Here is a 27,832-nt window from a genome sequence, read left to right on the forward strand (position 1 = left end):
GTGCAAACGGTGTACCTGTGCCTTTGTGTAATCAGCTTTGCCAATTAGACTGGAAAAAGGGAGTCTAATGAAGTTTGAAAAGGACACTGTGTCTTAAATTGTGTGCAAGGAGGAGAAGCATGAGTCAGCCTTGATGCCCGTAGAAGACATACCCACCCACTGATCAGTGTGGAAGGCTGTGCAACACAACCGAAGCAGAGACTGAGACTGACTGCCACTGAAATGTGTTTTTCTGGAGAAGTGGATTAAAGAGGGTATCCCATTAAACATGCAGAGCGGTGTCAGACTGCAATCTACACACGTGGGCTGTTTTGAAGCTTTACACAAAGCTTGTACTGCTGTGGGTTTGGTGTTGCTGGGCTTACACCCATACTCTGGAGCCTGTGGAGGGTGTCACACAACTTTGGTGTGTCTCACGGCTTTGTTCTGTCTCAGGGACAGATGATTTGTGCCTGGCCATGCTCACTGGCATGGGGTACTGAAAATCTTCACTGGATCTCACTTCTCCATTTCTTTTTCAAGAAGGCACGCAGATCTTGATCTGGTCACCAATTTTGTTTCCTGCTGGCACGTTCCTTGTATCTGTCCTTTCCTCTGAGTTTTTTGGGGATACCACTGACACAGAGGCATGGGGACATGTAGCTGCCTGTAGGACACATGCCAACAAGTCACTCAAACTGACTCCCTCACAGCCCTTATGAAGATCACTGTAATGGGGCATTGCTTTTCCTGGTTTCTTTTTGGGGCAAGAGGGACAAGCTCTGTAGGGGGTTTGGGTGGGCATTGTAGCTGGGCAGACCATATTGAGCCCATTGCACCTTCTGGTGTGTGTTTTGGTTGTCAGAGTTTCCTGCTGGGGCAATGGGAAATCTGCTTATTGTGTAGCTGAAAGTGTCCTGTAGCATTTCTTCCTCTGATAACAGTGGGCCTGGGAGGAGAAGAAGTCCAAAATTGCCTAAGGGAAGGGCTGATAGGGGCAGCTCTAATCTGTCACAGCTGATGGAAATCCAAAGAGACTTGGCCAAAATTATATTACAGCTGGTCTTTCTCCTGCCCATGCCCAAGTCAAGATCTCTCTGATTGCAGATTCGAAATTCTCCGTGGTGTCTGGTGTAAAATTAGAAAAGACCTCAAAGGTTGGGTTGCCCAACTTGTGTTCTCCCTTCCCAACATACAGCACTGCATTGCCCACAGATATAAATGTATTCAGTGTATTTCAGGGTCTCTGGTTTAATGTTCATTTTGTATCCTCTAGTAAAACTGTTTGTATTTTTGTGTTGGGACAAATGTTTCTACATGTTTCATCTCGGTAGCTTGTCTGATAGCTGTTGAGCAAGGTTTTAATTTCCTGTGCAGCAAGTTTGACACAGTTTTTCACCTGAAACAAAAGCATCATAGCACAAAGACTGAGAAGGCTGTGTAGGCGAGCCACGAGTAAACAGCTTTGTGTTTGAAAGCCAAGAGTCACAAGTCCTGCCTGAGCACACATCCACATTGCCGAATGTGCTCCTGTGGACTCACTTGCCTGAGCCAGGACATACTCCATTCTGTCTCAGATTTCCAGGCCTTTAAGATAACACTCCTAAGCCTGTTTTGCAATGCTGTGTCAGATCAGGCTTGCTCTGGACAGTGCCAGTTGTGCTTTTGCCTGCGAGTCCCCATCTTTCTTGTGAAAATGCATGGAGCTGTGCTGCCCAGCCAACTTCTGAAGCTCTTGCAATGTCTGGGGCTCTATCAGGTTTTATTCACCCTCTCTCAAGGACAAGAACTTGTGCCAGAAAACTGCACTGTGATTGTGTCTGTGTTTTGTGAAGGTGCTTTTGATTTGCTAAATTGCACTGTCAAAGATGTGCTAGCAGACTGAACCTGCAGATGCTCGTGTGAACAGTGCTGTTTGCTTTAGCACAGCTGCTTACCCCAGAAAGAGTCTGCAAAGTCTGCTTCCAAATTGGTTGCACTGTGGTGTTACCAGGTGGTAGAGTGCCTTAACTAACCAGCAAATCAGTTGTGGTGTGTAGGGGTGCCAATGCCAGGCAGGAAGCTTCCCCTACAAGAGGTCAAGGGTGTCCATGGCTTGTCTAGAAACATGGGTGTAACTTCAGAGTGCCTTCTTTGTGACATCCAAAACTGGAAACCAGTTCTGCATGCACTCCCTTTCCTACAGGTGGGAGGCTGTGCCCCAAGCCCCTTCCCTGGGGGAAGGCAGCCGTAGCCAAGCTGAGTCCCAGGCCAGTGCCTCCCACTCAGGTTAGAGGGAGGCAGTGAACAGTTGGCCACTGAGTCCACCCAAGAATTGGTGGTACAATTGTGAATGATTTTAGGATGCCCTCTGGTAGCTGAAGAAGAAGCCTTTTGTTGAGGGTAGAGAATCCTCTAGGGAAAATACAGTCACTTTTTTTTCCAACTGGCTTTGTATAGTACTGCTTGACTTACTAATGCTGGGAGAAGATGTGTTTTGATGCCTAAATGCTACAGACCAGGGTTGATTGTCTTGAGGGTGTCTTTATATACAGCAACCTGTGCAGAAATGGGTAACTGTTCATTTTCTGAAGCCTGTGGAAGTGTCAAGCAATATTCCTGAAGTTTGTTAAATAAATTTCTTTGAAATAAGATAACTGTAACTCTCTCTTTTTACATTTAGATGTTGGGGTAGAGATTTAAGTGGAGATTTAAGTAAACTCCCAGGCGCTAATTCTGTGTGTTTACTCAGTTTGACCGATGAAGAAATGACTGCTTGGCACTTTGCCGAGCTCCGACCAAGGGAGCTGAGGCCGTGTCACTGCCCCCTCTCCTTTCCCCTGCCTCAGCAGCCAGCACGTTTTCTTGTCTTGCAAAACAAGAGGGGCAGTCAGCTGTGCTGCTTCGCGGGAATTAGAGATAACCTTGTAGGCTCTTAATGATTTCCTGCTGTTGCATGTGCTCTGTTTACCAGCTAAAGAGCTCCTTCCTGTGTCCTTCACCTCTCTTTTCCCACACCGCACCCTGTGTCTGAAGCATCCTTTCTCTCTTCCCCAGCTTCGCTCATCTGGCCTGCAGAAGTGGTATCTGTGTACAAATGTATTTATACAGGTTTCTTCCCTCAGCTCACTGTCCTAAAAGGTTTAGATAAGTGTCAGAAAAACAGATTTCCATCTTCACCACTGAACTAGTTTATGTAACCTCAAGTAAGTTAATTAGCACCTGGTGTTCTCTTGGTGATGGGAGAGGTCACTGGCCTGTCTCAGGTGGCTTAATAACTCTTAAAAGCAGGGTAATTAACTTTACTTCTTGTTAATGAGCTGTTTAGACTTGCTCAGTTACTAACTTCAGTTGTAAACTTGTCCACAAACCATTGCTCTTGGCTAAGGAGGAAATAGCGGGCATGCTAGCTAGGGAGATAGCCTGGACTGTTACTGGTATTTAATTTCAGTCTACAGTACTTTCATTGGCTGTGCTTGGGAGAGATACCTGGTTTGGGGGTTGAGTTTTGCTTGCTTTTGTGAGTCAGGGACAGGTGATTACAGGAAGATGATGGCCCTCACCTGCCTTCTCTTTTTCTCTGCTGGGGCCTGTGGCAAGCAGATAATGGCCCTTCTAAACCTTCCAAGTCACCTTGCACATGTAAGAAGGGTTTTTCTGGATGAAAGTCAGGTCTGCCTCAAAGGGTGTACTGGAAGGGGTGCTGGCCGCATTCCTGGGGCCTCTCACCTTCATGTGGATTCAACCCCTCTGTACTGGCACCACCTCCTTATGAAACAGTCCATTTCAGCTCCCCCAATGCCCAGTGAGGTGTTGCACAATGTAATTATTCACTGCACAACAATACTGCTTTCTGCATCTGACAGCTTTGCTGGGAACTTCCTTGTTGCTGTGTTAAGAGAGAAAATCCATTAATCATATCCTCTTAAATTCAGCCTTAGTTCTCAGGCTGCTGACGTTCGGGCTTCAGGAGCTGCAGCCTGCACCGCTGGCTTGCAGAGCTGCAATTGGCTTCTGAGGGGACCTGGAGTCCCTGAGGACTGTCACCAGTGTCCCCAGACAACGGTAACCACTTGTCTGAAAGATGGTACTCGAGTCCTGTTTACTGGTTACAAACTGCCTGCTTTACATTGAATATAGAGGAGCAAGTATAGAGAAGGGGAAGTTGGTGAGTTCTGAATATGGAGTTTATGTTCAGCCTCTGTCAGTCATTTCAGGCAACCAAGGCTGGAGTCTGCATGCCTTGTTCATCTCCCACTTGTTGCATCGCTTGCCAAGATTCACTTCCCTGTTCATCTGGTTATAAACACGTCAGCATTTCCAGAGCTAAGTAGCTCTTTTCCTCAGCATTATTCAGCACAGTGAACCAAGAGAGATCCCCAGCAGGGAATGGTGGTTTTGCATTGGCTGTGTAGAAGATGGGTGAGGTGAGAACCCATCCCAATATGGTGGGATTCGCAGCAGCTTTCTACATCCAGGTCATAGCGCTGTAATGCTTGGGGCCAGCAGAGCTGAGGGCTCTGAACACCAGCTGACATCCACAGCCTTTTATGGAGCCTGAGCTCTTCATACAAACCAGGCCAGTGGTCGATCCCTGAAGCAAACGTAATACAGAATCTGGGAATACTTCCTTTTTTTGGTTATTTCAGGTAAGTCAAATAAAACCAAAATGGCCATGTAAAACACTAACTTATGTTAGAACTTTTTTTAAAATGCAAAAACCAGCAGCATTTTATTTGGGGGCACGTGGTTCATCCCTGTTCCACCAGGACTCCTGTACAAATAGGTATCAGGCTTACCCTGGGCTCCACCCAACCTTGTGCCATCAGTGCTGGTCCTGACTATGCACTGCAGGGCTCAGCTCTTACGCTGGCTTGTGGGAGAGCCAATAATTGCATCAGATCTAATTAATTACATGTTATTGTATCTCTGAATCTATATTTCTTCATTTATGCCGGAAAAAGGCACTTGCCTTTTAAACAAACAGCTGCTTTGGCTTGTCAGATGCATGTTTAATTCTCAGACAGGGAACAGACAAGTTGTTTTACTCTTCTTGGTCTTATTTATAGGCCAGAGAGAAAATTAGGCTAATGGTTGTATCTTTTTGGAAGCATCTGACTTGTTAAATGTACTGGGACGAAGTGAACCCCTGAGAAGTCTGAGGTTCTGTTTGGCTTGGGTAAGTCAGTGAGAAGTGAGGTCTTTCACCCAAATGTGCCTAGAGAGGCTTTTACTTCTTGCTGTCATGAGACCGCTCCTGCTTGTGCTCTTCCTTCTTCCACTTGCTTTGGCTGAGTTTTAAAGAACAAAATCAACTCAAAACCGTACAATTTCAAGAACCGTGAATTTAATTTCTGGAAACCCTTGCCATTTTACTGCTTTGTATTTGGTTTTTTTTTTGTTTTGTTTTAGGGAGTTTTTTCCCCTCTGTTTTAAAGAGCTTCAACTCTTCCGCTGCTGGATGACCTGTATCAGCAGGCAAAGCCAACTGGGCAGGGAACACCAGAGTGAATCTCACTTCCTCACCTGGCTGTGGTCAGTGGTGCTGCTGCCTGCAGTGCCTGCTTCGCCAGGGGGATATGGGCTGTGTGGTCTAACTGTTGGCACCAGCAGAGAAAAAAAGGACATTTTTCCTCAAGCTCATGGTTTGAAACAGTGCTAATAACACTAAAAAACCTGCTTCTGTACAGGTCATTTAACTTTGAAAACATCCTTTGAATTTCTCTGCATGTTTGACTTCTGGTAAAATGGCAGAAGTCTACCATGAGGGTTTGCTGTGAACAAAAGCTTGTTAGAGCAGTTTTGGCAGAGTGGTTGGGGAATGCTGCTTGGTCAGCATTTAACATACTATGCACATTTTGCCAATGTCTTGTAGGTGATCAGGAGGAGGGCAAAGTGTGATAAACACCACTTGCTTTCCATTCTTTGCTTTTGAAAAAAATTACAAGAATTTCCCCAACTGGGGAAATGCAGATACAAAACCAAGTAGGAGGCTTGATTGCATTTGTGGAATTAATTCTTTTATCCCTTTCCAACTCAAACCAGGGAAATTTGCTTAACAATTTTATCCTTAAGAACATAAAGCTGTAATAGAAGCTCGGATACCTGGTGACAGCGTATTACATGCGGTGTTGCAGATTTTAGCACACTGAGTGATCATAGACTGTAAAGAGATTTTTGCCAGCCACTATGGTGCTGTTTTTCACAAGACACGTTGTACTATCCAGTTCAATTGAGTTTTAAATGTCCCAAGGGCTTTCACTGCTTCCCTCCAAAGACTAGCAGGACAAGACTTAGAGGTACAGAGTAGGAAAGAGCCATCTTACTAGAGTTTTCTTGGCCACCCTTGGAATATGCTACAACAGCTTCTTTTACCATTTCAAAAAACATACAGAAATCCAAATTGGACCACTGTGGCTTGATGGGGCTCTGAGCAACTTGATCTGGTAACATTGTCCCTGCTCACTGCAGAGGGGTTGGACTGGATGAGCTTTAAAGGTCCCTTCAAACCCAATACATCCTATGACTCTATGAAAACTTTGAACCTGCCACCATTGCTGGAGCATACCTGAGCAATGGATGGTAAGCTAATGCTTTATGTTCTCAGTGTCCATCATCCATCAACACAACAGAAAGACTTTGAATCTTGGTAGGATGAATTAATTTTGCATCTGAAATCCATAAGCTGTGTTAAAGAATGGCACAGAACTTCCAGCTTGAAGAGCAGAAGACATACAGAACATCTAAAACTCACTAGCCTGGCTTAGCCTGGAACATGTTGGAGAGCCACATGGAAAAGGAAAGGTCACATTTTAGGTAGGAGTAGCAGCTGAAAAATACTGGTGTGCAAAGAAACACAAATTACTGTGGCCAAAAACCTAAGGAAGAGCATAATGCTTTGGCCCATTTTGTTTTGCAAAATAACTCTGGTGCTACACAGGATATAGATGAGCAGATGTGCTTCAAGAATCATTGATCCACAGCCAAGTCCTGCTTTCGGATACACACACAAGTCTCCCGGTGCGGTCCATGGGACTTAACCATGTGTATGTGAGCATGGATGTATCCTCTGGTTGCACAGTGTTAAAGCACACTTGATCTTTGGAGGGTTGCTCTCCTGTGCTCTGGTGGGCTCAACCTCACCATCTGCATCTCTTGAGTTAAGCCGCTTCCTCCATTACTTGCCGATGTGCTGAGATGCTGACGCAAGTGTTTGCTTAAATGCCACTGCCTCCATTTTCTCTGAACTTCCAGCTGAACCTAGGTAGAAAGGTCAAAAAATACTTAGTTCAGCTAGTTTATCTTGGAGCCCTGCATTGCGGAGAGCAGTGTAACAGGAAAAGGAGAGCAGGTTACCTTTGCCAAGGTTTGGATTTATTTATGTAACCCCCAGTTTAAGGGGTTAGGGTAGGGCCTGTTTCTTGTCACTTCTAGGGATACTGTTGTTGCAGCTACACAATTTTCTGTTAATCTGTTTTTCTGTTTAATTGCTGGTGAAACTGCTCAGAGTCTTACTGGTCTTAATAAGTGTTTGGTTTAGATTTTTCCAAGATTTTAATTTTAGTTATAAAAATGTGACATTTTGGCACTCAGAAGTAAAAAAAAATGCATATTTTCTTTTCAAAACAGTTTTTATGAACCCTGTTAAAACACCAGTTAAGCATTTCAAATGCCTCCTCCATTCCAAAGTGACCTTTTTTCCCAACTTTAAGCACTAGTATTTTTTTGCTTCCTTCCAATAACCTCAGGATCTCCCAGGTCTGGATAACATTTCCACCACTGCTACCAGCAGCAGCATTTCAGAGTGCATGTTCTAGCCCAGAAGCCTGAGAGTTATCATAACAACTACAAAGGAAACAGTCTCTCTTCCAAAAGCTTTACATTATGAGAGTCCTAATAAACCTGGGCTGGATACAGCTTTTGATGAATTCCCTCCCAAGGATCAAGCAAAGAAAACAGCCATGGGATAGCAGATAACAGCACCATACGTCAGAACCAGTTGATGGTCAGCGTGACCATGTGCGGGATGGTACTCCCACCCTCCACTCCCAGACAGTAACAATGCTATCTGATTTACAAGAGGGCTGCAGTAGTTGAGAAGTGAAGTTTGCATCTGGCGTACAATTACTTGGGCTTGCCTTGTCTAGGAGGTATTTAATGAGTGACGTTAGGTAGCTGGGAAGAAAACCCTCAGATAAAACATCTGATTTGTTGGAGAGTGTATCCTACCGATTAATGAAGCATGCTTGAGCAATAAAAAAGAATGTAATATACTCAAAACTCACCTCACCATTAAGAAAACAATAAAGTACAGCCACAACAAAGCCCTGAAAAATAAAAGAACCATGGTCACAGAATTAAAACTGCAGCTTCAGCTTTTGAATGGGGATGAGGCATCTCAAGGGAAATCAGTCTGCTTGGTTTTGCCATTGGGACTTTGTTCTGTTGCAGAGTTATAGATTATACCTCTTCTTTTTATTTTAAAGAAATAATAGCTTGTCAAACACTACCTGGAATGATCCAAGAGCCAATTCAAAAAACAGCTGAATTTCCATTGTGCCGCTGCTTGCATCTTCAGGGAAAAAAGCAAAGATGATGTAGTGGACCCCAAAGAGAGGGATGAGGAGAAGCGTTGACTTTGCAAGTCTCCTGAGAATGAAAACAGAGGGGAAAGCTGGTGTGGAAGGAGCAAGCAGAGCTCAGGTGGTCTCATGTGGCATAAAGTCATTATGTAAGGGACGTACTTGTATTGGTTGAAATCACTGCTCCGTCCTTCAGGCGAGCTGAGCTTCCTCATCAAGATTCTTAAAATGTTCACAAAAAGAATGAAATTAATCTGAAAAAAAACCAAAACCACCAAAAAGAAGGACTTGGGAAAAAAGCCAAACAACAAAACCAGATAACCCAGTAACCATGTATGTAACTGCCAGCTATGAGCAGAGCCAATGTGGGATGTTTTGGCTGAGCAGACAGGATAGAGGGACTAGGACTGGCCTGCCTGTGTCTTTGTTCCCATCCCAGGCCCTGTCCCTGCCTTTCCAGACTGCCCAGCCTCCTTGGGCTCTGGTGCTGGTTCCTTTCCTTGTCAGTTTGCTGCAGCTTTATCAGGGCTTATTATCCAGGGAAATCACCAAAGGGCAGCGAGAGCTGGTGCTTCAGTAGAATCCCTCCTGGGTATGGGGTTCACATAGCCTCTGTGCAGTCTGGCCCCACTTCGGATGCCAGCAAAGGGACAGTACTGGAGCTACTGCTTGCTAACTAGGACTGCAAATAGCATTTGTTCCCTGCCAAAAGTCACAGAGTGGTGCGGGATAATGGAGACAAAGTGGTTAAAAGTGAAGATAGGACAGAGTCAACACTGAAATTCTTCCTTTTGCATCTTCCCCCTCTCCAAGAGTGAATATCAGATAAAAATGCTGATCAGCTGCTCGGTTTGGGCAAAGGTGAAGCAATAGCTGTTTCTATTCGTTTGACCCTCAGGCAAAGGCAGGATTTGCAGAGAAGGCAGAGCGGGCCACAGACTTGGTTCCTATGGGGCCAGGGAACAACCTCGGCTTTATCTGCCCTTTGCATCAGGGTTTGGACATCACCCTGGACATTGCCCTGCTCCTCCTGCCCAGAATTGCCTGCACTGTAGCCCTTTGGCAACACTCTGAACCATGGCAGGCCCTTAACTCTTCCCTATGCCTGGAAGTGCCATCACAGCGATGCATCCTCTTCATGGTGGCTTGTACGTGCCTGTGGGTGACGGAGCAGGGCACTGAGGTAGTGGGTTTAACCTAAAATAAGTGGGTCTACTGTAGATGGGACAGACCCAACATGTCTCCAGATTCCTGAAATTATTGAATGAAGATGCAGCAACTGTGGCTGCATGGTCTGGGCCACTGAGGGTGGCTGGAGAGGGCTGGAAGTTTGGGGAGTTGGGGAAGAGTGAGGAAAGGAGCAGAGCTGGGTGGAGTTAGGGGTGGGGAACAAAGGAAAGACTCAAATATTTTGGGAGTGCTGGGGGGGAAAGGAGGTTCAGGTCTGAGGATTCTGGGGTTTTTTTAACCCATCAGGCCAGGCATGACTTCTTGATGGTGAAAACTACTGGAGAAGGGGGACGGCGGGATTCCTGCTGGGAGGAATTCATTCACACCAATGACTGTTAGCCTAGGAGCACAAAGGAGTTTATCGATGTTGATTTTCTGCCCTTTGAACTGCTAAGGACTGTGCCTGTGAGGAATAAAGAGATTAGATCTGAATTCTGCAGGACTGGCTGTTTGTTTGTCTGTGGCTATGGGCTTGAGAAAAGCCTCTTTTAGGTAAAAAGACAGAGTCACGCAGGTGACTCCTGCCTTGAATAGCTATATGTGAGGAAATTTGGAACTTGGAAGGAGACAATGGGTGGCCCTCAAAAGATAAATTAAGATTGGGCTTTTCTGCGTTACAGAATGCCTGGACTTTGTTGGCATTTAAATGTTGCTGAGTGTCTCCTGGAACATAAGGGTTGATTCGCGAGGAGAATAAATGCTGTGGCCTCCTTAAGTTGATCCTGAATCACTTGTGTGGTCTTCTGTTTGCCTTGTGGGGATGAAGGTTTGCTCAGTGGTAAATGGGAGCAAAACTTCAACTCATCATCTCTGCTGCTTGGGTTTCCAAGAGGGTGTGCAAGTTTTGAGGTTTGTGTTTTGCAAACATAATGGCTTCTACTGGCAACACAAAAACCTCAACTAACTCTTGCGTTGTCACTTGGAGTGTCAGCAGGTTACTTAGAAGTAACTACCTGCTTCAGTGTTTCTGTACTAGGGTCTGAGATTGATCATGGCAGAGTGGCCTGCCCTAGGGCATCTCAGTTGGGCAGAACTGTCTCCAAGAAGCAGCTCCAGCCCCATGGTACCTAAGGCTCTGAAGGTGAGCACCAGCAAATGCTCAAACCGTATATGTTGAGTATTATTTGTACCAAACTGTACTTTACATCGCTACTGCCTTGTACTGGACTGGGCAGGTTCACACTGAGTTTCAACACCTATGCCTTATTTCAGTGAGCAATACCATCGTAGTATAAATGCAGTCCACTAGCATATGGTGGCTGTGAGCTGCTCTCATTGCTGAAAACAAAAGCTAATGGTCACGTAAGGCAAGTTGGTTTTGGCTTTGCTGAGAGGCATTGACCGGGAGACACAAAGGCGATTGTACTGAAATGTACAGCCACTTCATTTCTCGTCAGGAACCTTCCTTGTAACAGTCCAAAACAAGCTTCCACAAGCCAGCCAAGTTCATATGATATCAACAGGATGTGGAAACCTGATCTTCTCCAGGCTCTTGCTTCTTGGGAGGACACTCTAGCTTTCCTTGTGAACTTAGCTTCGGGGCATTAGTTACTGACTAAATCCTGCTGAGCAGAAGTTGCTTAAGCAGTAATTCATGTGTCACACCAGTTCAGGCATATGTCATTAACACAGTTATAAAGCATGTTGAACAGATGATCTCTGACTTCACAATATTTGAAAATACAGTTTGAATCTACCTATCCCAGAAAAGACTTACAAAAATAGACAAAACTACAGGGCCTCTAATGATCCACCAGGTATTGGCGTTAGAGTTAACGTCCCAACACCTGTAAAAATAAAAAAGAAGGTGCAGTCAGTTATGAAAACACTGGCGTCTTTTCAAGGGGGTTTATTCTGTTTTGCACTTCAGATAGGCCCCTATTCCCTTCTTCCACAAAATGAATTTCCTGTTCTCACTTAGCTGCACATTTTTGACAGAAAACTGTCCACCTGCACAGGTCAAAAGTATATCCTGCCCTTAAAGTATGACCACTGTTCAAAATTCTGGAAGGAACTAAGTTTCACCAATCAAAAAGTCAAATACAGATGCTGAAAACATTGTGGGATGAATTCATACTTGAAGGCTATCTCCTACCCTTGGAAACTTTCAAATGAAATTTGAGGCTCTTTCTTAGGTTGCTCAGCTGGACCTCTACTCAACACCCACGCTAAGATCCAGGCTTACACCACAGCGGGGTGGTGGTTGGTTTGCTTGGCTGCCAGCAGTTAGGAATGAGCAGAACCCCGTGGAGCAGCCTGCGCGGGGGCTGCATGCTCCCCCTGCATCCTTCCCCCTCTCCACACAACTTACCCAATATTTTCATGGAGTTGCCTAGCAGTCGCCCAGGCGGCCACAAACACAGTTGGAGCACCTGTAATTGGAAAAGCTAGTTACTGCTGCACAAGTCCATCCCAAAAGCAAAACAAACCCACAGTTATTCTTACTGAAAGGAGAACCAGTACCCCATCCGAGGGCGATGAACCGCCAGAGGAACTTCCTTTCTGAGAAGAAAGAAATAACCAGGAGAGTGTGGAGGTACAGTCCCTCCACAAGGAGCCAGCTGTAGTTTGACATGATGCAGTACTGAAAGAAGACCATGGTGAGCTTGCATCCAGCCTGAGGAAAGAGAGGATAATTAGCTTCTCCATGCTTTTGTATCTACCTTCTAACAAAGAGAGAGCTGTAAATAAATCTTGGCAAATAGAGATGTAGTAGCAATTAGGGGACTAAATGGGTGGCCTTGAGACAGACATCCACAGGACTAGTAAGATGGACTAGCACTTGTAAATGCATTAATCAACTGCCTTACTAGCAAGAACCAAATGTGTCATGGACACATGGGTTTGGGTTATTGCCTCAGAGGCATTTCACTGTTACTACCTTATTAGTATCAGTAGCACTGATATCATATTAGAGAAGCATCTGAATGTATTTATCAGGTTTTTTTTTCTTAAGAGTTGATAAAGACAAGATACATTTTGCTCAAAATGTTCTTGTTCAGCAACAGAAGTCCTGCAAAACTGGGGAAGCGGTAAAAAGGAAAAGGCGATTTTGGGGTTTCTTTTATTTCCCTCCCTAATTCTTCTTTTTTGGTTTAAAGCATTGAACATCATCTTTGATGCTTCCCACCCCCAATTTTCAAGATATTTTGCTGCCAATAAAAAGAATAAGTGAAAAACAATTCAAAATCTGGGAGGTTCCTTTTCCAGGCTTTCTGGGCAGAAACCCATATCTTCAAATCAGGTCTCATACTGTAGTATAAGTCAGCAATATTTAATATGCTTTTCCTGCCAACTCCATCTACCAGGATCTAAAATCCATGTAAGAATCTCTACCCTCTTGGTGGAACCTGTGTTCACAGCCTGATACCCCCATGCCCCATGTTTTGGGACTTCTGTGTCAACCTGCTGAACTTGTGGTGTCTTCTGTGGTCACCTAGTCAACACAATCAAGATAATGAATGCAGGCACCTACTTCAGACTGACCTGGATGTCCTCTGCTCCAATGTTTGTCAGGGCATCTATAGCCAGGAAGTTGTACCTCCTAGGTATAACCAGGATATACACCTAGGTTTCTGTGTGTAGGCTCCAGCCTGTCCTGCTTTTGTGTCCTCATCACCCACACACAATCCCCCTAGACAGGGAAATCTCAGCCAGCAACAACCAGCATGCAGAACTGAGTGATGGAGAAAGCACAGGGCATACCTTTCCTCTCCCATAACCCCTCATGCTGAATGGAAAGCTGAGAGAGAGATTACCTTCCCTGCACACTAACTACTGCTGGGATCCTGCTGGGAAACTGAGGCATGGAGCAAGCTCCAAGGCAGAGGGTTACCGTGTATGTCCCACAGTAATTCATGTCTTCAGAGGAAAACAAAACGGCGTCCTTGACGAAATTGGATGAGGCTCGCAAAATGAAGGATGTGAAGAGATGCATGTGGATGTAGTTCCTTGTACAGCGAAGTCTTCTGTTACAAAAAGAGAGAGAGATTCTGTGAAATTACATTTCTAGCCAACATGGATAGCTTGTGGCTGTAACCAGCAGGTTTCAATCCTTATTAATGCTGATCTGACAAATTAAGAATGCTGCTTTTTCTGTCTTTAAAAGGAAGACTAATGCATTTCCCAAGAGCGATATCCTAGAGAAGACCTTAAAAAGCTAAAGTCACCTCTGCTCCACTCAGGTACCAAAACAAGCTGAATGTTACTAGAAGAATTGCAATTTCATGCCAGTACACTTCATCTAGCCTTCTTCCCTCCTTTCTGGTGTAACATGAACCCAAGGTGTTTATCCACACCTGGGTGGATTTATTTGGTTTGCCTGCACAGTGCACTTGTGCTTACAATGTTTTCTGTATTAAATCTTCACATAACCTGGGTCCAGAGGCTGTGCAGCCTGAAGATGAGCTTGCAAAGTAGTTGGGGTTCCTTCTGCCTGGGGGTGCCTCCCTGATACTTACTGTAAGGGAAATTCATTTCACTGAATAAGCAGCAAAGTACAAATTCCAGGCTATAAGGATGCATGAAGATAAGCCTACTGTCACATCGCTGCTGTAAACCTGAAACACCTTCCCAGAAGTCAGTGCAGCAGCACTTAGAGCAAAGTTTTAGCCAAAACTTTAGCAAAGTTTTAGTTTTAATGGGGAAAAGAACAGTGGGGTAAAGACACGCTGCCCAAGGGACACTGAAGTCATGGGAAGACCTCAGCAGGAGGGTGGTGCAAATGTCAGTCTGCAATATACATTCAGCTACATTTTGCAAGGGTCAGGAGAGCACAATATGAGGAGCAGCCCTGATGTTTTCTAGGAAAAAAGATTCAGAGATAATTTTTGTCACCGATTTCTGTAAAGGTTTCCAGAAATACTTCCATTTTTCACTTGCTCTGAAAGCCAACAGAAGGATCTGTGTCAGCTAAGATGACCAGAAGTCCTGGCCAAGCTCAAACCAAACATGTTTCTCCTCACCTAAAAGAGGCCAGGACCACTAAGGCTATCGTCAGCGTCACAAGGGAGGTGCAGTATCCGATGGTGTACATGGTCTTCAGAGTCATGAAATAGGAACGCTGCAGGGGAACATATATTCACATCTTTACCTTTGACTGGTAGAAATCAGCCCATACCAAAAGAAAGGTGCCTTCTCCTATTTAACAAATAAATTTTCTCATAAAATCAGCTACTGAAGTTTTACCCTAAGCAATCCATTCTCACCATTTATGCTGAAAATTCCCTGTAACAATAACCCCACACAAGTTAAATTGCATCATTCAGTCTCTCCTTATGTTCCTCCCCCAGGGCCCAAAACAGCAGATCTGTGGTCACAGCCACTCAGACTCACTCTGGCATCATTTGTCGTATCATTGACGTTATAGCCACAAGCGATATCAGGTCTTGGATATGGGTCTGACCAACCCTCACTCGTACAGTTTCGGTAGACAAAACCTGTGTGGTAACAACAAAAAAAAGACAAAACCAGATGTGATCATTTCCAATTGTGTCTTTGTTCTCCTCAGGGGTCAGTCACCAACAGGTAGGGTTGCTCCAAGAGAAAAAAGAATATTTTCCCCCAGACAGTGCACTCTGCATAGCTGGAGGTGAAACACAGCTGAGCTGATTATGTTGATACTTGCCCAGTGTACTTGTGTGGGTCATAATATTGTTTGCCAACCCAGGGATGACTGTGATGGATGTGTTTTTATTAATTGCAACACAAATAATACTGTTTGGTACATCTGGTGTTTCTTGGCCAGTATTCCAAGATCAGCAAACACATGACTTTTTCAGTCACAGATTCGTGCTTCATGCAAACCTGATATTTTCCTGAATGTTCCCACCTCCTTACTGTGAATTTGTCACAATCCGAAGAGAACACAAAACTTCATCACTCACAGATTTTTGGTGAGATTTAAATGAAAACTAAAAGGCTTGTCCCCACAGCCAGGCCTGGGCATTGTCTTACACTCCTGGTTTCCTTGCTTACTTGCAAATTAAAGGCTAGGATGAGATTCCTCTCACTTAAGTTAGCCTTCTGAAAGCTAAACGCTTGAGTCCAGCTGTGTTCCTCATGGCTGTCCTTCCAGTAAGTGGAGAAAAAGAGACATTTGCAGAATTAGTTTAGCTAACCCACTTTTGCTGGGCCCTCTGACTTTTAGACTCCTAAAGCTGGGTGAGATGGATCCCCAGCAAGTCACACATGGTTCAATAGGACGGGTTTGAACATGTCCATATTCATGTTTGGCACTAAAGTGGAAGTGGGAAGTCCTGCCCTACACACCTTACAATCTTATAACCCTAGCAGGCATGTAGGTTACGTGCTGAATAGGAAAGAAACTTTTACAAAGAAGTAAAACCACTGCCTGCTGTCTTAATCACATTGACCTGTCAGGTAGTAGTCACGCTTTAGAAACACGGAGTGTAATCCTGGCTTTGCTGCCATAATGGCAATACGGGCAAGGACTTAGGGAGGACCAGAAATCAGCAACCCCTCTTAGTAGAAACTTTGCTAAAAGTCACCATAAAAGTCTATTTTTGCCCACACATTTAGCCATGGGGACTCTAGGGCATCCAGTTCCTGCAAAACATTCCCGCAGTGCGGAGGGAACGGTGGGAGATGCATATGCAGCAGTGTTTGGCACTGGTTTATGCTCTTTGAAGCCCTGCTGGGACTGTCAGGAGAGAGTCAGGGCTCCTGCTGCCTCTGGGCTAATTCTGGTGACCTGGCAGTGTGTCTGCGCATGATTTGATCTCACCTCTGTAAAACTGCAAGGCACAGCAAACATGCTGAGACCTCCAAGTGGGAAGAGCTCTGGGTGTGTCACTATCAGACTATTATTCTGATGCTTTTACGAACATCGTGTTCCAGCTTAGCATCTTGGAAAGCACCAGGCTTTCTTTTTAAGCCAGGTTTTCTATGCCCTGCTGCAGTGCAGCAACAATAGGAGAGAAACAGCTCTCCCAAACAGTTCTCCCCATCCTGCCTTGGCACTTAGCAAGGGAGTGGTAAGGTGGCAAATCCTCTACTTCAGCTTCAATTACTAAAACACATGTACTTAACTCAGAGCAGAGTCTTGTGCTTGTAAACATGCCTGTAACTAGTTTTTGCCTGAGGATGTCAAAGTAGATCAGATGAGGTGAAGTTCTGTGTTGGTGTGTACATGTGACTGCATTCTATGCAAAGCATGGGAGATTATACAGGGCATGTTATACTGATGGTCGTGAGTACAATTTTAACAACGTTGCTTGCTTATGAGTGACACACACACTGGGGAAACTGCAGCATACCCTGCTTGGGACAGATTCAGGGTCTGCAGTTGGTGCTTGGTGTTTACTGGTGTCTTGGAGGCTTTTGAAGTTGCCTAGGCAAGGGGGAAGGCTGGCTAAAGGGATGGCTGCAGAACTCGGGCCATCTGATGTGGGCTTCTCCCCTGCATCCCAGTCCCCACAGTCACCGCACCTTTCCTCATTCCTTGCCTGAGACACAATGTGCAGGTCTGGATGCAAACTTCACTAATGTTACTTGGTTCCAGATTAGTTTGTTTGTTTGGTCTGCTACATGGGAAGGGGCCAGTCTGGGCTGTAAATGCAAGTCTAGATGTCAGCAACAGCGCAACAGCAAGGAGATCAGGGTTTGGTCAGAGCCCAGAGCTATCTGCATCCCTTAACGTATGGGTCTTTGGCATTTGTAGTTGCCCATCTACATAGGGAATGAAAAATTTTGCTTTGTTTTCAAGCAAACAGATCTTTGTTTTTCTTCTGCAAAATTGCTTCAAACAGGGCAACAACTGTAGCAGTAATTAAACTCATGAGTCACAAGCCAACCGCAGCATAAAATCAGAGAACAATGTGGATATGAGAATGAGAATAAACTGTTGCTGACTTTGACCCAAAATGCCAGATGCAGAGACCGAAATAAGATGCAAATACTAATGCACCATGTCTTGAGTTTCTGTTTTGAACACTGTCACTCTGCTTATTGCTTATCAAAAGTGGTTCAGCTCTCGATAAGGAGGGCAACTAAAGTTTAAAGTTGTTAGACTATCTCCAAGATAATGCAATGCACATCTGAGATGTAATTATGACCTTTGGATGTACAAATTCGTGTTTTCCTCTCCGGTACGAAGGCCGAGAGTACAGAGGCAGAGAGCAGGTCCCTCTAGTGGCTGTACCAGCAGGGATTTCATTTAATGCATTTAAGGACCGGTATCACTACACTAAAGATTTGTGAGTGCATGCCAGACAGATGATTTCTTCAGCGATCTGTGTCTTTGTGTAGTTTATCCTCAGTCTTCAAACCAGATTAGGGGATTCAATTGGCAGCTACTGTTTGTGTGTACAGAAAGTAGCACAGTATTAATTTTAATCTGAATGGCTCATGTCTGATTTTATTTGAAAAGCACTAAATGCTTCTCCTCTGACTTATCTAATCTTTATTAGACAATCTAATACTTTGTCTCCTGTTCCTCCCTCCATAAAATGAATCTGTCTGCTTTTATGCAAGTACTGGACCTCATTAATCCATGTCCTATAACTGAATAAGAATGCAAAACCCTCCTCTAACTTGAATCATTAACTTGCTAAAGAGAAATGTAAGCACATTTCTTGGGCATTGCTGAAAAGTAGAAATGATCAGAAAGGAGACAGAAACGCCTACTTAATGGCCCATGATTACTGTAGCATACTGGGAATAAATTTCACTTCATTCTTAGCTTAGAAATACCAGAAAAAAGGACAACAAACATTGCTTTAGCTCATCTTTTTTTAAGTAAGTTATTTGGCGAGGCATGGAACCTGAGTTCCCATGAATTTGTGCCACTTGTGTGCAGCCTGTCACAGGCAAGGGATGAACCTCCAGTGCAAATTTCCTCTGGATGGAAATAAAAAGAAACCTTTTCCTCCTAGCTGACTGCCTGTTTTGCCAAAACTTGTATCAATGTAACACTGTGTGGAGTTTTGTTCCAGTCAGGCTCAGATGAGATCAGCCACTGGCTCTAGAAGTTATTAGAAAGGGAAAGACAGACAGAAATACATAAATACAGAGCCTGAGTGGAGAAAACTCTTTCCTTTCAGAAACGATGCTAAAAAACTGCATTTACTTTCTGTACCTTTCTCTGCCTGGCTGAGAAAAATAAACACTTAAAACATCTTGCTACTTTAATTCCAGGTTTTCCCATGTTTAACTTAGTGTTGGAAATGGAGCTCCTAAGTCATCATTGGTCTTCAAAAGAAGCAGGGACACAATTTCACTTTAAGTTCAGACCTGACAGTGGCATCTTTGTGAATAACACACTTAATAAAAAACACCTGGGCAAGAAAAACATGTTTTTAGTGTTACCTTTTTTCCCAGTCAGCATCTGGAAGAATTCAGGGCAGTGAGTGTTGACAGTCTGTCCCACAGCAGATGAAGGCCAGCAGCTCATGTTATCCCACATTCCAGCACATCTGCCTGTGGAGGCAACAGAGAAACACCGCGCAGCATCTTTCAGTGATGAAACACCATGAAGCTTCTCCCAACAACTAAATGCTGTGAAACATTTCCAAGCAGCAAAACACCATACAACATGTCCCAAGGACCAGGGCTGCTACAGAACAAAGATGTTCAGTACTCTGAAAAGCACGTTGGACGAGACAGAGCAAGTTCTGCTGAGACCTGTTGACACCTGGATAGGACAGAACAGGTTCTACTTGCTTCAAACCAGCCCCAGCAAGCTCCAGGCCCATCCTATTCTGGTCCTTGACTCCACTGATCTCCACTAGCCAAACAAAAAGAAACTTGGGGCATTGTGAACTTTGCATCAGGCCCTTGGCTGACCGTCTGTCTTGTGGTAACTATTGAATGGCCCTGGAAAGATGAAGGAAACCAGACGTGATTTTTTGTAGCTTACTTATCAGTCTTTCTAAAGCTTCCACTTTGAGTCACCCTAATGTTTTCCTTACATAATCCTTTTGTAAACAGAAAAAGATACAACTTGACTAGGAATCTAAACAGCTTCAGAATGATACTGGGGAAAGGGCAGAAGGGAACAGAATTAATGTCATCCTTTTATCACCATAAATGCGCCTCTGCTTGTCCATCTCTTTCATTATGCCAAGACTGTGCTGGAGTGCATAATGTCAATGCACTTGGCCGTGGGTCTCAATGACTTTTCGGCTGCAGGAGAGTCAAACTTTGTCAAGCTCTGTCAGTCTGTAAAGGGAAGGCCAGGGCAAAAACATGGATACACACCAATATTCTGGCAAAATCTGCTCACACTGTTGTTCTTTCCAAGGCCAGGCCTCTGGCAGTGTGACAGCCTCTTGGAGGACTCATCTCAGAACAGCCATTGAACCTGGTGTCCCACAGGGCTCTCTGCAAGCACAAGCCCATGGCTCAGTTGCCCTCCCTTTACCTTCTACCATCTGCACCTCCATCACCTGCAGGGACTGACCAACACTGCCTAGATTCACCCCATTTCCCACAGTTAGATGCAGGGACTGTTTATTTTAAGGCTGGGTTTGTCATGGTCCCCTCCTACAGTCAGGGTGTGAGGGGGGCCTTTCCAGCTGGCCCCTTAGCTTGGCCATGTTGCCTTCTGGTAGGGCTGGTAGAGATGCATCAGGGAGCCGATGGTCAGTGAAACACAGCACGACGGTGATCTCAAACAACTTGCTTAGGTGCTGGCATGGATGAATTTTGGCCTGCCGTGCAGAGTGTTAATAGAGAAGATCTACAGTTGATGCCCCTTGTGCTACAGAGAAGCTGCACTTCTGATCTTTCTTATTTTGCCCTTTTCCACGCACAGGCTGAAATCATTCAGGCTGGTTCCCTTTTGTCTCTGCTCACTGGCACTGGTTTTAGCAAAGTCTTCTCTGTGGGTTTTGGAACATGACAGGGGGAAAAGAGGCCACTGGAGTATGGCAGGGCCATCCTACACCTGGTGTGTGCCAAATGCCCTGTGCACTCACTGAAAGTGGAAGAGAGGAAGTGCTGAGCAATCTCTTCAAACACATCATGCTTTATAAGGCCAGCCTCCATTAGCCTGAGAAAAATATTTACATTTCTAGAAATGTGTTGATTTCCCCTTGCACAACAGTCCCAGTGCCTGGAAATACAGAGCTTTTTACAGCCAGGGCACCTCTGCTCTGGTGTCTTCCCTGTGCCAATGTTTATAGGACTTGGTAACCATTTACTTCAAAGCAATAGTTCTAACAGCAAATGAAACAGCACCTTGGGTGATATTTATGCCTAGCTGTGCTGCGTTGTTTGGGACTCAATGTATGGAAAAAAACTGTCAAAATTATGATGTTGGGATGTCTCTACCCAGGAGGAGAAAACAAAAACCAGCTGAGTCTGTCTTTCTGCAGATGGCCTTCTTGCCATTCCTCATGGAGCAATGCCAGTGCCACCCATTCCTACCAAGCTAAAGAGTCTGCTGGAGGGAGGCAGAGCACAGCACCACCTCCTTGACATCCTTGTGCTCCTTGAGGTCTCTCTCAAGTAGCAAATAAAGCATTCCTCCAGCAGCAATACACTGTTACAGCAACCAGAGGTCCCAGACCTACAGCAGCTTCCTTCCCCTGCTTCCTGCACCTGAGAGAATTTTCCCACCTTCACTCAAGCACAAAAAAAACCATAACCATGACTTGATTACCTTTTCCAAGCTAACGGTATCACAAGGGCAGGGTCCCGTTTTCCTTATACTATAGGAGAATAAGAAACACTTACTGCTCAGGTATTTGGTGCCTGATTCACCCACAACTAATCCTGTGTGTTTGTGCCATTTTCACAGAGACGTGAGCACCGCAGCAGAGACCGCACCGTGGAAGCCTGTCCCCTGCTTTGCCCTTCTTCCTTCCTGCACTAGTCAAAGCTTCTGGGGTAGACACAGGAAGGACAGGGTATGGAACGCGACCTACACCCTGCAAAGCTGCCTTTCTCTCTCCCTGTGTGACCCACCAAGAGCATGTACCAAATCCCCTGAGCTTTGTTTCAGATTTTTGTATCAGATTGTCTGCACATGGACCTCATATAGGCAGATATTCAAAAGATGGAGGTATTTTCAGATGCATTATTTCCCAGAGCATTATTCCATAATGTAAAATCCTCTTTCAGTAAAGACCAGCAGAAGGAAACACCATCAGAAGGAAGTTGCTGGGCTTTCTCTTTGGGAACCATTACTTGGGGAAAGATGTACATCTTACCCCTGTTTATTCTTATGGGGTTTCTGTAGAGTTACAGAGACAGAGAGGGGCTCAGTCACTCTGACCACTTTCAGCTTAAAATTTTCTGCTACATGAGTAGCCCTGAGCCCACAGCAGTATGCCTCATTTGATCTGACTTGTGTTTGAAGAGCAGTTTCAACAGCCATTGGAAATGCTTTCTCAAAGACTTAAAACAATCCTATACTTTTAACTTCTCTCTCTGTAGATCTGGGGAGAGGGGGGCACAGAGGATAGAATTACCCTATTTAAAAACTTCCAATAACAAAAGGCCTCGGGGGGAATTTTTAAGATTTGAATCCAACTTGAAACTGGATCAAGTCTCTGCTGAGGAGTTACTATTCAATTGAGAAAAAATGAGACCATCTGTAAAACAGCACTGCCTGCTAATGCTAGTGCTGGTCCACACCCACATGGTCTAAGTTGTTTGCATCTTCGGAGCTCTGGTGCAGAGAAAATGCAGAGCTCAATGTTAGAGCCATGTCACAGGGTCAAAGCAGAAAAATAGACAGGTTGTCAAACCACTCTCCCTTGCAGTGAAGTGCACTGGGGAAGGAAACAAACAATATAGATTTATTCATATCATCAAACTTCTTATATGCAATGAGACAGATCTGTATTCTGGAGTATGTGGCAACCTGCTGTGAGGTACCCTGTCACTGCTACATGGGCGTAATGCCCTGAAGCTGTGCTCACACCCATCAGTATGCAAGGCTCATAGGGATAAAACAAAGATAGAGAAAAATACTAGGCATCCTAAGAAACCGGGCAATATATCTTCCTTCTGAGTCCTGCCTTTGAGGCAGATCATAGTGAAACAGTTCAGTGTCTCCAACACTCCCTGCTAGAGAGGATGGATTTGAGAGGAGAAAAAGCCTCAACATTTGATCCACAGGGTAGCTTATCTCTGGCCAGGACACCCTTTACATGGCACATCTCACAGGAGCTCCTTCACTTTCCATGCTGGTGTGGACCCTGTCCTGTCATGGTCTGCAGAAGTCACCCAGAAACAGTTCAGTCTGCAAGAAGCTGTGAATGGCACAAACCCATTCTTAGTGGCAATGGTGGTCATGCACAAATCGTAGTCACATCTGTTGCCTCCATCCAAAGTACTCTGCAAGATGCTGACCCAGCTGCTGCCTGAGGAAGCTAACACCCAGTTCATAGGCAAACTGCAATAATTTCTTGCAGTTATCTCTCTGAGACCCCTTGCACATGAACACACTTGCTCAGCTGTGGAAGGAAAGCTGTCTACATGTTGAGGACTCAGTACCACAAGACCTTCCCAGGCCAAAAAACACCTTAGCATGTTGATAAATCCTCTCTGAAGTGCACGAGCTCTGTTAAAGCAAGCAGGAAGCAGTGAGGACCTTCAGGCCACATGATTTAAATGTTGGCTGCTGATATTCATTGATTCTGAAAGCAAATATAGTTAAGTAAATTTGCACTTACTGGGCTGACTTTATAAAAATACCCTTGTCCAAGATAAGAATTCCAAATCCTCTGCAATTTGCAAGATTTTATTGCTGATATGCTTCCTATTTGTGAGGACTATAGTTGAGCAGCTGAGTTAGAAGGCTCCTATGACTCTTGATGTCACAGTAAGGTAAAAATCCCACTCTTGGAGCCTTACAAAAGATCTTACCCTTTTCTCTGCTCCTAAATGAGAGATGCATGCAGGGTGTGTGCCTCCTATGGGAAGGAATGTGGGGGTATGTGAATTTGAAGCCAGTCATATCTGATTTCAAAGCTCATCTGAGAGCAGTTTTTATCATGCACATTCATTCAGTCTTTACCTGAGCTCTGGAGCAGATCATTTTCAGTCGTTCTGTTCTTTGCCTCCAGGGAGAGAGTCTCAGCACAGTTTTCTTCCTCCTTTTTCAGGATGCTCAGGAGGTCACAGACAGGTGGGACAGCACCAGTCTGCAACTTGTAAAAGCAGGGGAATCAGTCTTCCTCTTAAAACTTAAGTCCCCTCGACAGGATTTACCCTTCTTATGCTCACATTCCCCATGCAACCCTATAAAACTGTGGGCAATATTTTCTTGAAATAGTCAATTTCCTTGAAATACAGTCAATTTTCCTAATTAAGTCTGCTTTTTTATGGTAGCAGCAGGCAAGCACAGACTGACTTTCTGTCTTCTCCCTTTTGCTGACATTACTCTTATTAAGAAAAATGTATTATACTGCTATATTATGTACATGAGCAGCATGCTCTTCCAAAAGACTGCAGAAACATCCACGACACTGCTGGACTCTCTCAGAGCAACAGAGAATAAATTACTTACCCCTGGCAGTGTTAAACCATAGCCCTAGCAGGTCATTTTCTCAAGCACAAGCGATCCAAAGAAGCCCACTGGTTGCAGACCACCCAAGCCTGTTTCACTGCTCCTGCTGCAGGAAACGACCTGGAAGCAGTATCTCCCCCAGATTTCTGTGAGAACCTAGATGGTAATTTGTCCTAATGCCATTTTCTCACCTTCTCGCCTTGTCCCATTCTCATTTCTCACAAGGCAGTATGGAAATGTAGGTGAATTGTGATGTAGCAATTAAATGTGTAGTTTATGTTACACGTAGCTGGACGAAAATGAGTGTATAAAACACCTACAGACCTTTAAAATGACAAGTATTAAAAATCATTGCAAAATTATTTGCAGGACAAGGTCCCAGTTGTGTCTCACAGTAAAAAAATATTAGTACTGTTTTTGCCAGTTTCTATTATTTTTGACACTAAAAATAACAAATTAGATAATTCCTTCCTCAATAATAAAAGCAAAAAACTTTATAAATTCCCACTATGGCACTTATATGTACATATATACATATATATACACACAAGTACACACATATGTATGTGTACAAACATACTTACAAGATTAGAAACAAGTCATCAGGCTGTATTATTTGAAAAGTATCAGATAAAATTTTTTAATGTACTTTGTGCAGGAAAAGTTAACCCGGCAGCATCATATTACTACTCAACCTAATCAATCTTGTAGCATTGCTGATAATTTTCAGATTAGATTTAGGAGAGAGATGTAATGAGAACTATTACTTTTCTACAATTAAATTTTACCTAACAGATGTCGGCGACTATATTCCCACTCATTTTAGCTGGAATTATTCTAGGTATTGTATTTCTGAACAAAGTTTGATCTTTTCAGCAGTGTATCATGCCTCATTTAATTGGTCTGTTGTGTTTAACTTCAGCATCTTTCTCCCTTGTCTTTGTTCATCATTAAATAAATTTAAAAACCAATTATTTTCACATAATGTAATGAATTTTCTGGAATGACACATGCAAAGAATTCAGCTGAAATAAACTATCTTCTGGTGCCAGGATTTAAATGCATTTTTAATCGATGTAATATTTGGGAAAAAAAATTAAATCCATTTAATCTTTGAAAAATCTTAGGAAAGTCTGATTGGAGTAACATGTCTAAAGAAATGTAATTGCATTTAGTAGTTTCAGTTGTCAGCTGAAGGTCGTAATTTTTAATTTCTAAATACTGGCAGGATTTTAAAATGTGCCTTATTCATCATTCTCTATTGTTATCTATTTGATTACCAATTGTAAAGCAATTTAGTACATTTTCAGAGTTCACAAGTACAAATGTGACAGCTAAGACCTACAACATACTTCTACTGTAGCATCTCTGTCCAAAAGGTGCATTGAATACTCATTAAAAAATTATGTTAGGGCTGAGCATTTGAAATGGCCAACAAAACCACTCTGGTCTGCATGCGGGTCGTTCCAGATGAATACATGTAAAAATAAACACCAGCAATCATGTCAGATCTCAGAAACAGGAAAATTGTTTCTTAAAAAAGTCTATACATCTTGTGAGCACCAGTTTATTTTAAGAAATGTAGGTTTTAAGAAAGCTTTTGTTTTAGAAGGAGCTTTAAAGCCTATGTTATTTCTTTATGGCTAGAGTGAGGGTGCATGCTTTTAGCACATTCAGCTGTGAAGACCACCCTGATGATCTGATATAGCATTATTTTCTTACATAAAATACATTGCTCAAGCAGGACTGTGGTGTAGTTAATGCCTTACAATTACTGTTTTACTCCACCAAGTGATGTCCACTCCATTCTTCTGATCAGATGGATAGCGCTGCCAGGTAATAGACATGGAGGTAACAGGATTTTAAACCCACAGAAAGCAGAGAGCCTCTGGCTGCTGGTTTAAAGACCTTGCTTTCCACAAACACTGTCCCTTGGTTGTTCTTTGCCAACGCTGGCATCTGATGGGGCTGCCGGGTCCGAGCGGGGCCATCGCAGGTCCGGTGTGGCTGTTTGCTGAGCGACACAAAATCCTGCTTTCTGTGCCACGGCCAGATAAGCCTGCTCTGCTACCAATTGCTCTCGGTCTCGCTCATGTTTGCCGTCCGCAACTGAGAACAAACAGCCTGCCAACCTGCCACCTTGAAATCAAGGAGGAAAATGGGCTTCTCTACATGGGCCTTCTTCATCTTTTCCTAAACAGTTCACTGAAACAGCTCCCTGCTCACTGGCTGTCAGATTTTGATGAGGGGGCAAGACATCTTCATGTTTTGTTTAAAAATTATATAAGATACCAAAACCATTCCACACAGAAATAGCTGTGATGATAACTAGATGTCTGGAATGGGCAGAAAGCCACAGTTTGTGATATTGATAGCAACAGCCAACTACAGTTTTTAACCTGTGGAATGAATGGATCTAAATACTATTTAATATAGATAATATTTGCAGCCACAGAATTCACAGATGTTTCATTTGAAAGTAAGTGGGTTTAGTTTAACAAGAAAATTTACAGGGGAACAGAAGATGCCTGTCAAAATCAAAATAGGTATTTTTATGGATTAGAAAAAGAACAAGTGGAAGGAGATGCTCTCAGTGGCACCCTTAGCAATGACATCTATTTACAGACTCCTTTAGGTAGTACCTAAGAATAAGAAACCAAAATAACAGGAAAACCACCACAGTCACTATTTTCATTGTGGAAGATGAACAAAAGGCAAAAAAGTTTACAGATTGCATTTAATTTGCAACTAAAATGTCTAGACAGAGCTCAGTTTTTTCCAGAGTTTGAAAAGAGTTTGAACCAAGTCCCCTGCTGGAATAAAGAGATTTTTCCATTAGTTGCAATGAAACAGTGATTTTTTACATTTACCAAGAGTTTGATCCTTTCTCAACTTCTTACATCCAAGCTGGACACACTTCAGCCTTGGTTTTATATGCTTTCACAATCTGAATAAGCTGAGCAGCACCTGGAGATCACAGCCCAGGTTAAGCCATCCTTCCCGATCAGTCTGAGCACCCAGAGCTCAGCAGTGACAATCTGCCACATGAATTCTCAGTAAAGTGATTAAAGGCTAAAGGAAAGAAACCAAACTTTGTAGGTCAAACATTGCTTTGCATTTGTCCAATCTGAGTCAAGGGAAGCTTTGGTAGTGGCGGGGATTCCCTCTTTGAGAATTGCTTACTGGTGTAAATCAGCAAAGCTTCTCCAAAGGGCATCGTCTTTTCTCCTTCATCATAGAACCTGCTCTGTTTACCAAAGCAGGTTAGTAACACTCCTGTCTTTATATAGATGGGGAAACTGAGGCACGCTGCCTCAGGCATCTAGCATCTAGCCATTGACTACTGTAAATTAGTGCAGAAAGGAGCAGAAGCAAGAATAAAATTTTAAAAATATATAAATCCCAGCTTCTACACAGACCTTTTTAAACAAAGACACCATGACTTCTTGGAATAGAGATGCACTTACTCAGACAAGATGTGATTCCATGCAATTGGGATAAATAGCTCTGAGCACCTACCAGGATGGTTGAAATCCAGAAGATGATCACCTGGATGGTCCACATAGTCAATCGCAGTCTGTTT

General features: G+C 43.8%; 1 protein-coding gene across 1 annotated transcript; it reads right to left on the bottom strand.

The window, feature by feature from the left end:
- Positions 1-2,096: 2,096 nt before the first annotated feature.
- Positions 2,097-27,813, bottom strand: SCTR (secretin receptor). The gene is made up of 14 exons (XM_010193608.1): positions 27,769-27,813; positions 23,758-23,884; positions 19,098-19,208; positions 15,105-15,208; positions 14,735-14,832; positions 13,606-13,738; positions 12,234-12,387; positions 12,082-12,142; positions 11,488-11,557; positions 8,703-8,794; positions 8,469-8,607; positions 8,244-8,285; positions 7,038-7,218; positions 2,097-2,107 (listed from the first exon to the last, which is right to left on the bottom strand). The coding sequence occupies exons 1-13, from the start codon at positions 27,811-27,813 to the stop codon at positions 7,042-7,044; spliced, it is 1,353 nt and encodes a 450-aa protein (XP_010191910.1). The 3' UTR covers positions 2,097-2,107; positions 7,038-7,041.
- Positions 27,814-27,832: the final 19 nt, after the last annotated feature.

Source organism: Mesitornis unicolor, unplaced genomic scaffold (assembly GCF_000695765.1).
Source record: "Mesitornis unicolor isolate BGI_N332 unplaced genomic scaffold, ASM69576v1 scaffold29741, whole genome shotgun sequence".
NCBI classification, from domain to species: Eukaryota; Metazoa; Chordata; class Aves; order Mesitornithiformes; family Mesitornithidae; genus Mesitornis; species Mesitornis unicolor.

Excerpts from the sequence above, each read along its gene's own strand:
- SCTR (XM_010193608.1), bottom strand. The coding sequence starts at position 27,813 with ATGTGGACCATCCAGGTGATCATCTTCTGGATTTCAACCATCCTG. Across the intron at positions 8,608-8,702 it reads AGTGATTTCAACCAATACAA|GAGACTTGCAAAGTCAACGC; the intron begins GTACGTCCCTTA and ends TTTCATTCTCAG. Across the intron at positions 7,219-8,243 it reads ATTGTTTTCTTAATGGTGAG|GTTCAGCTGGAAGTTCAGAG; the intron begins GTGAGTTTTGAG and ends CTTTCTACCTAG.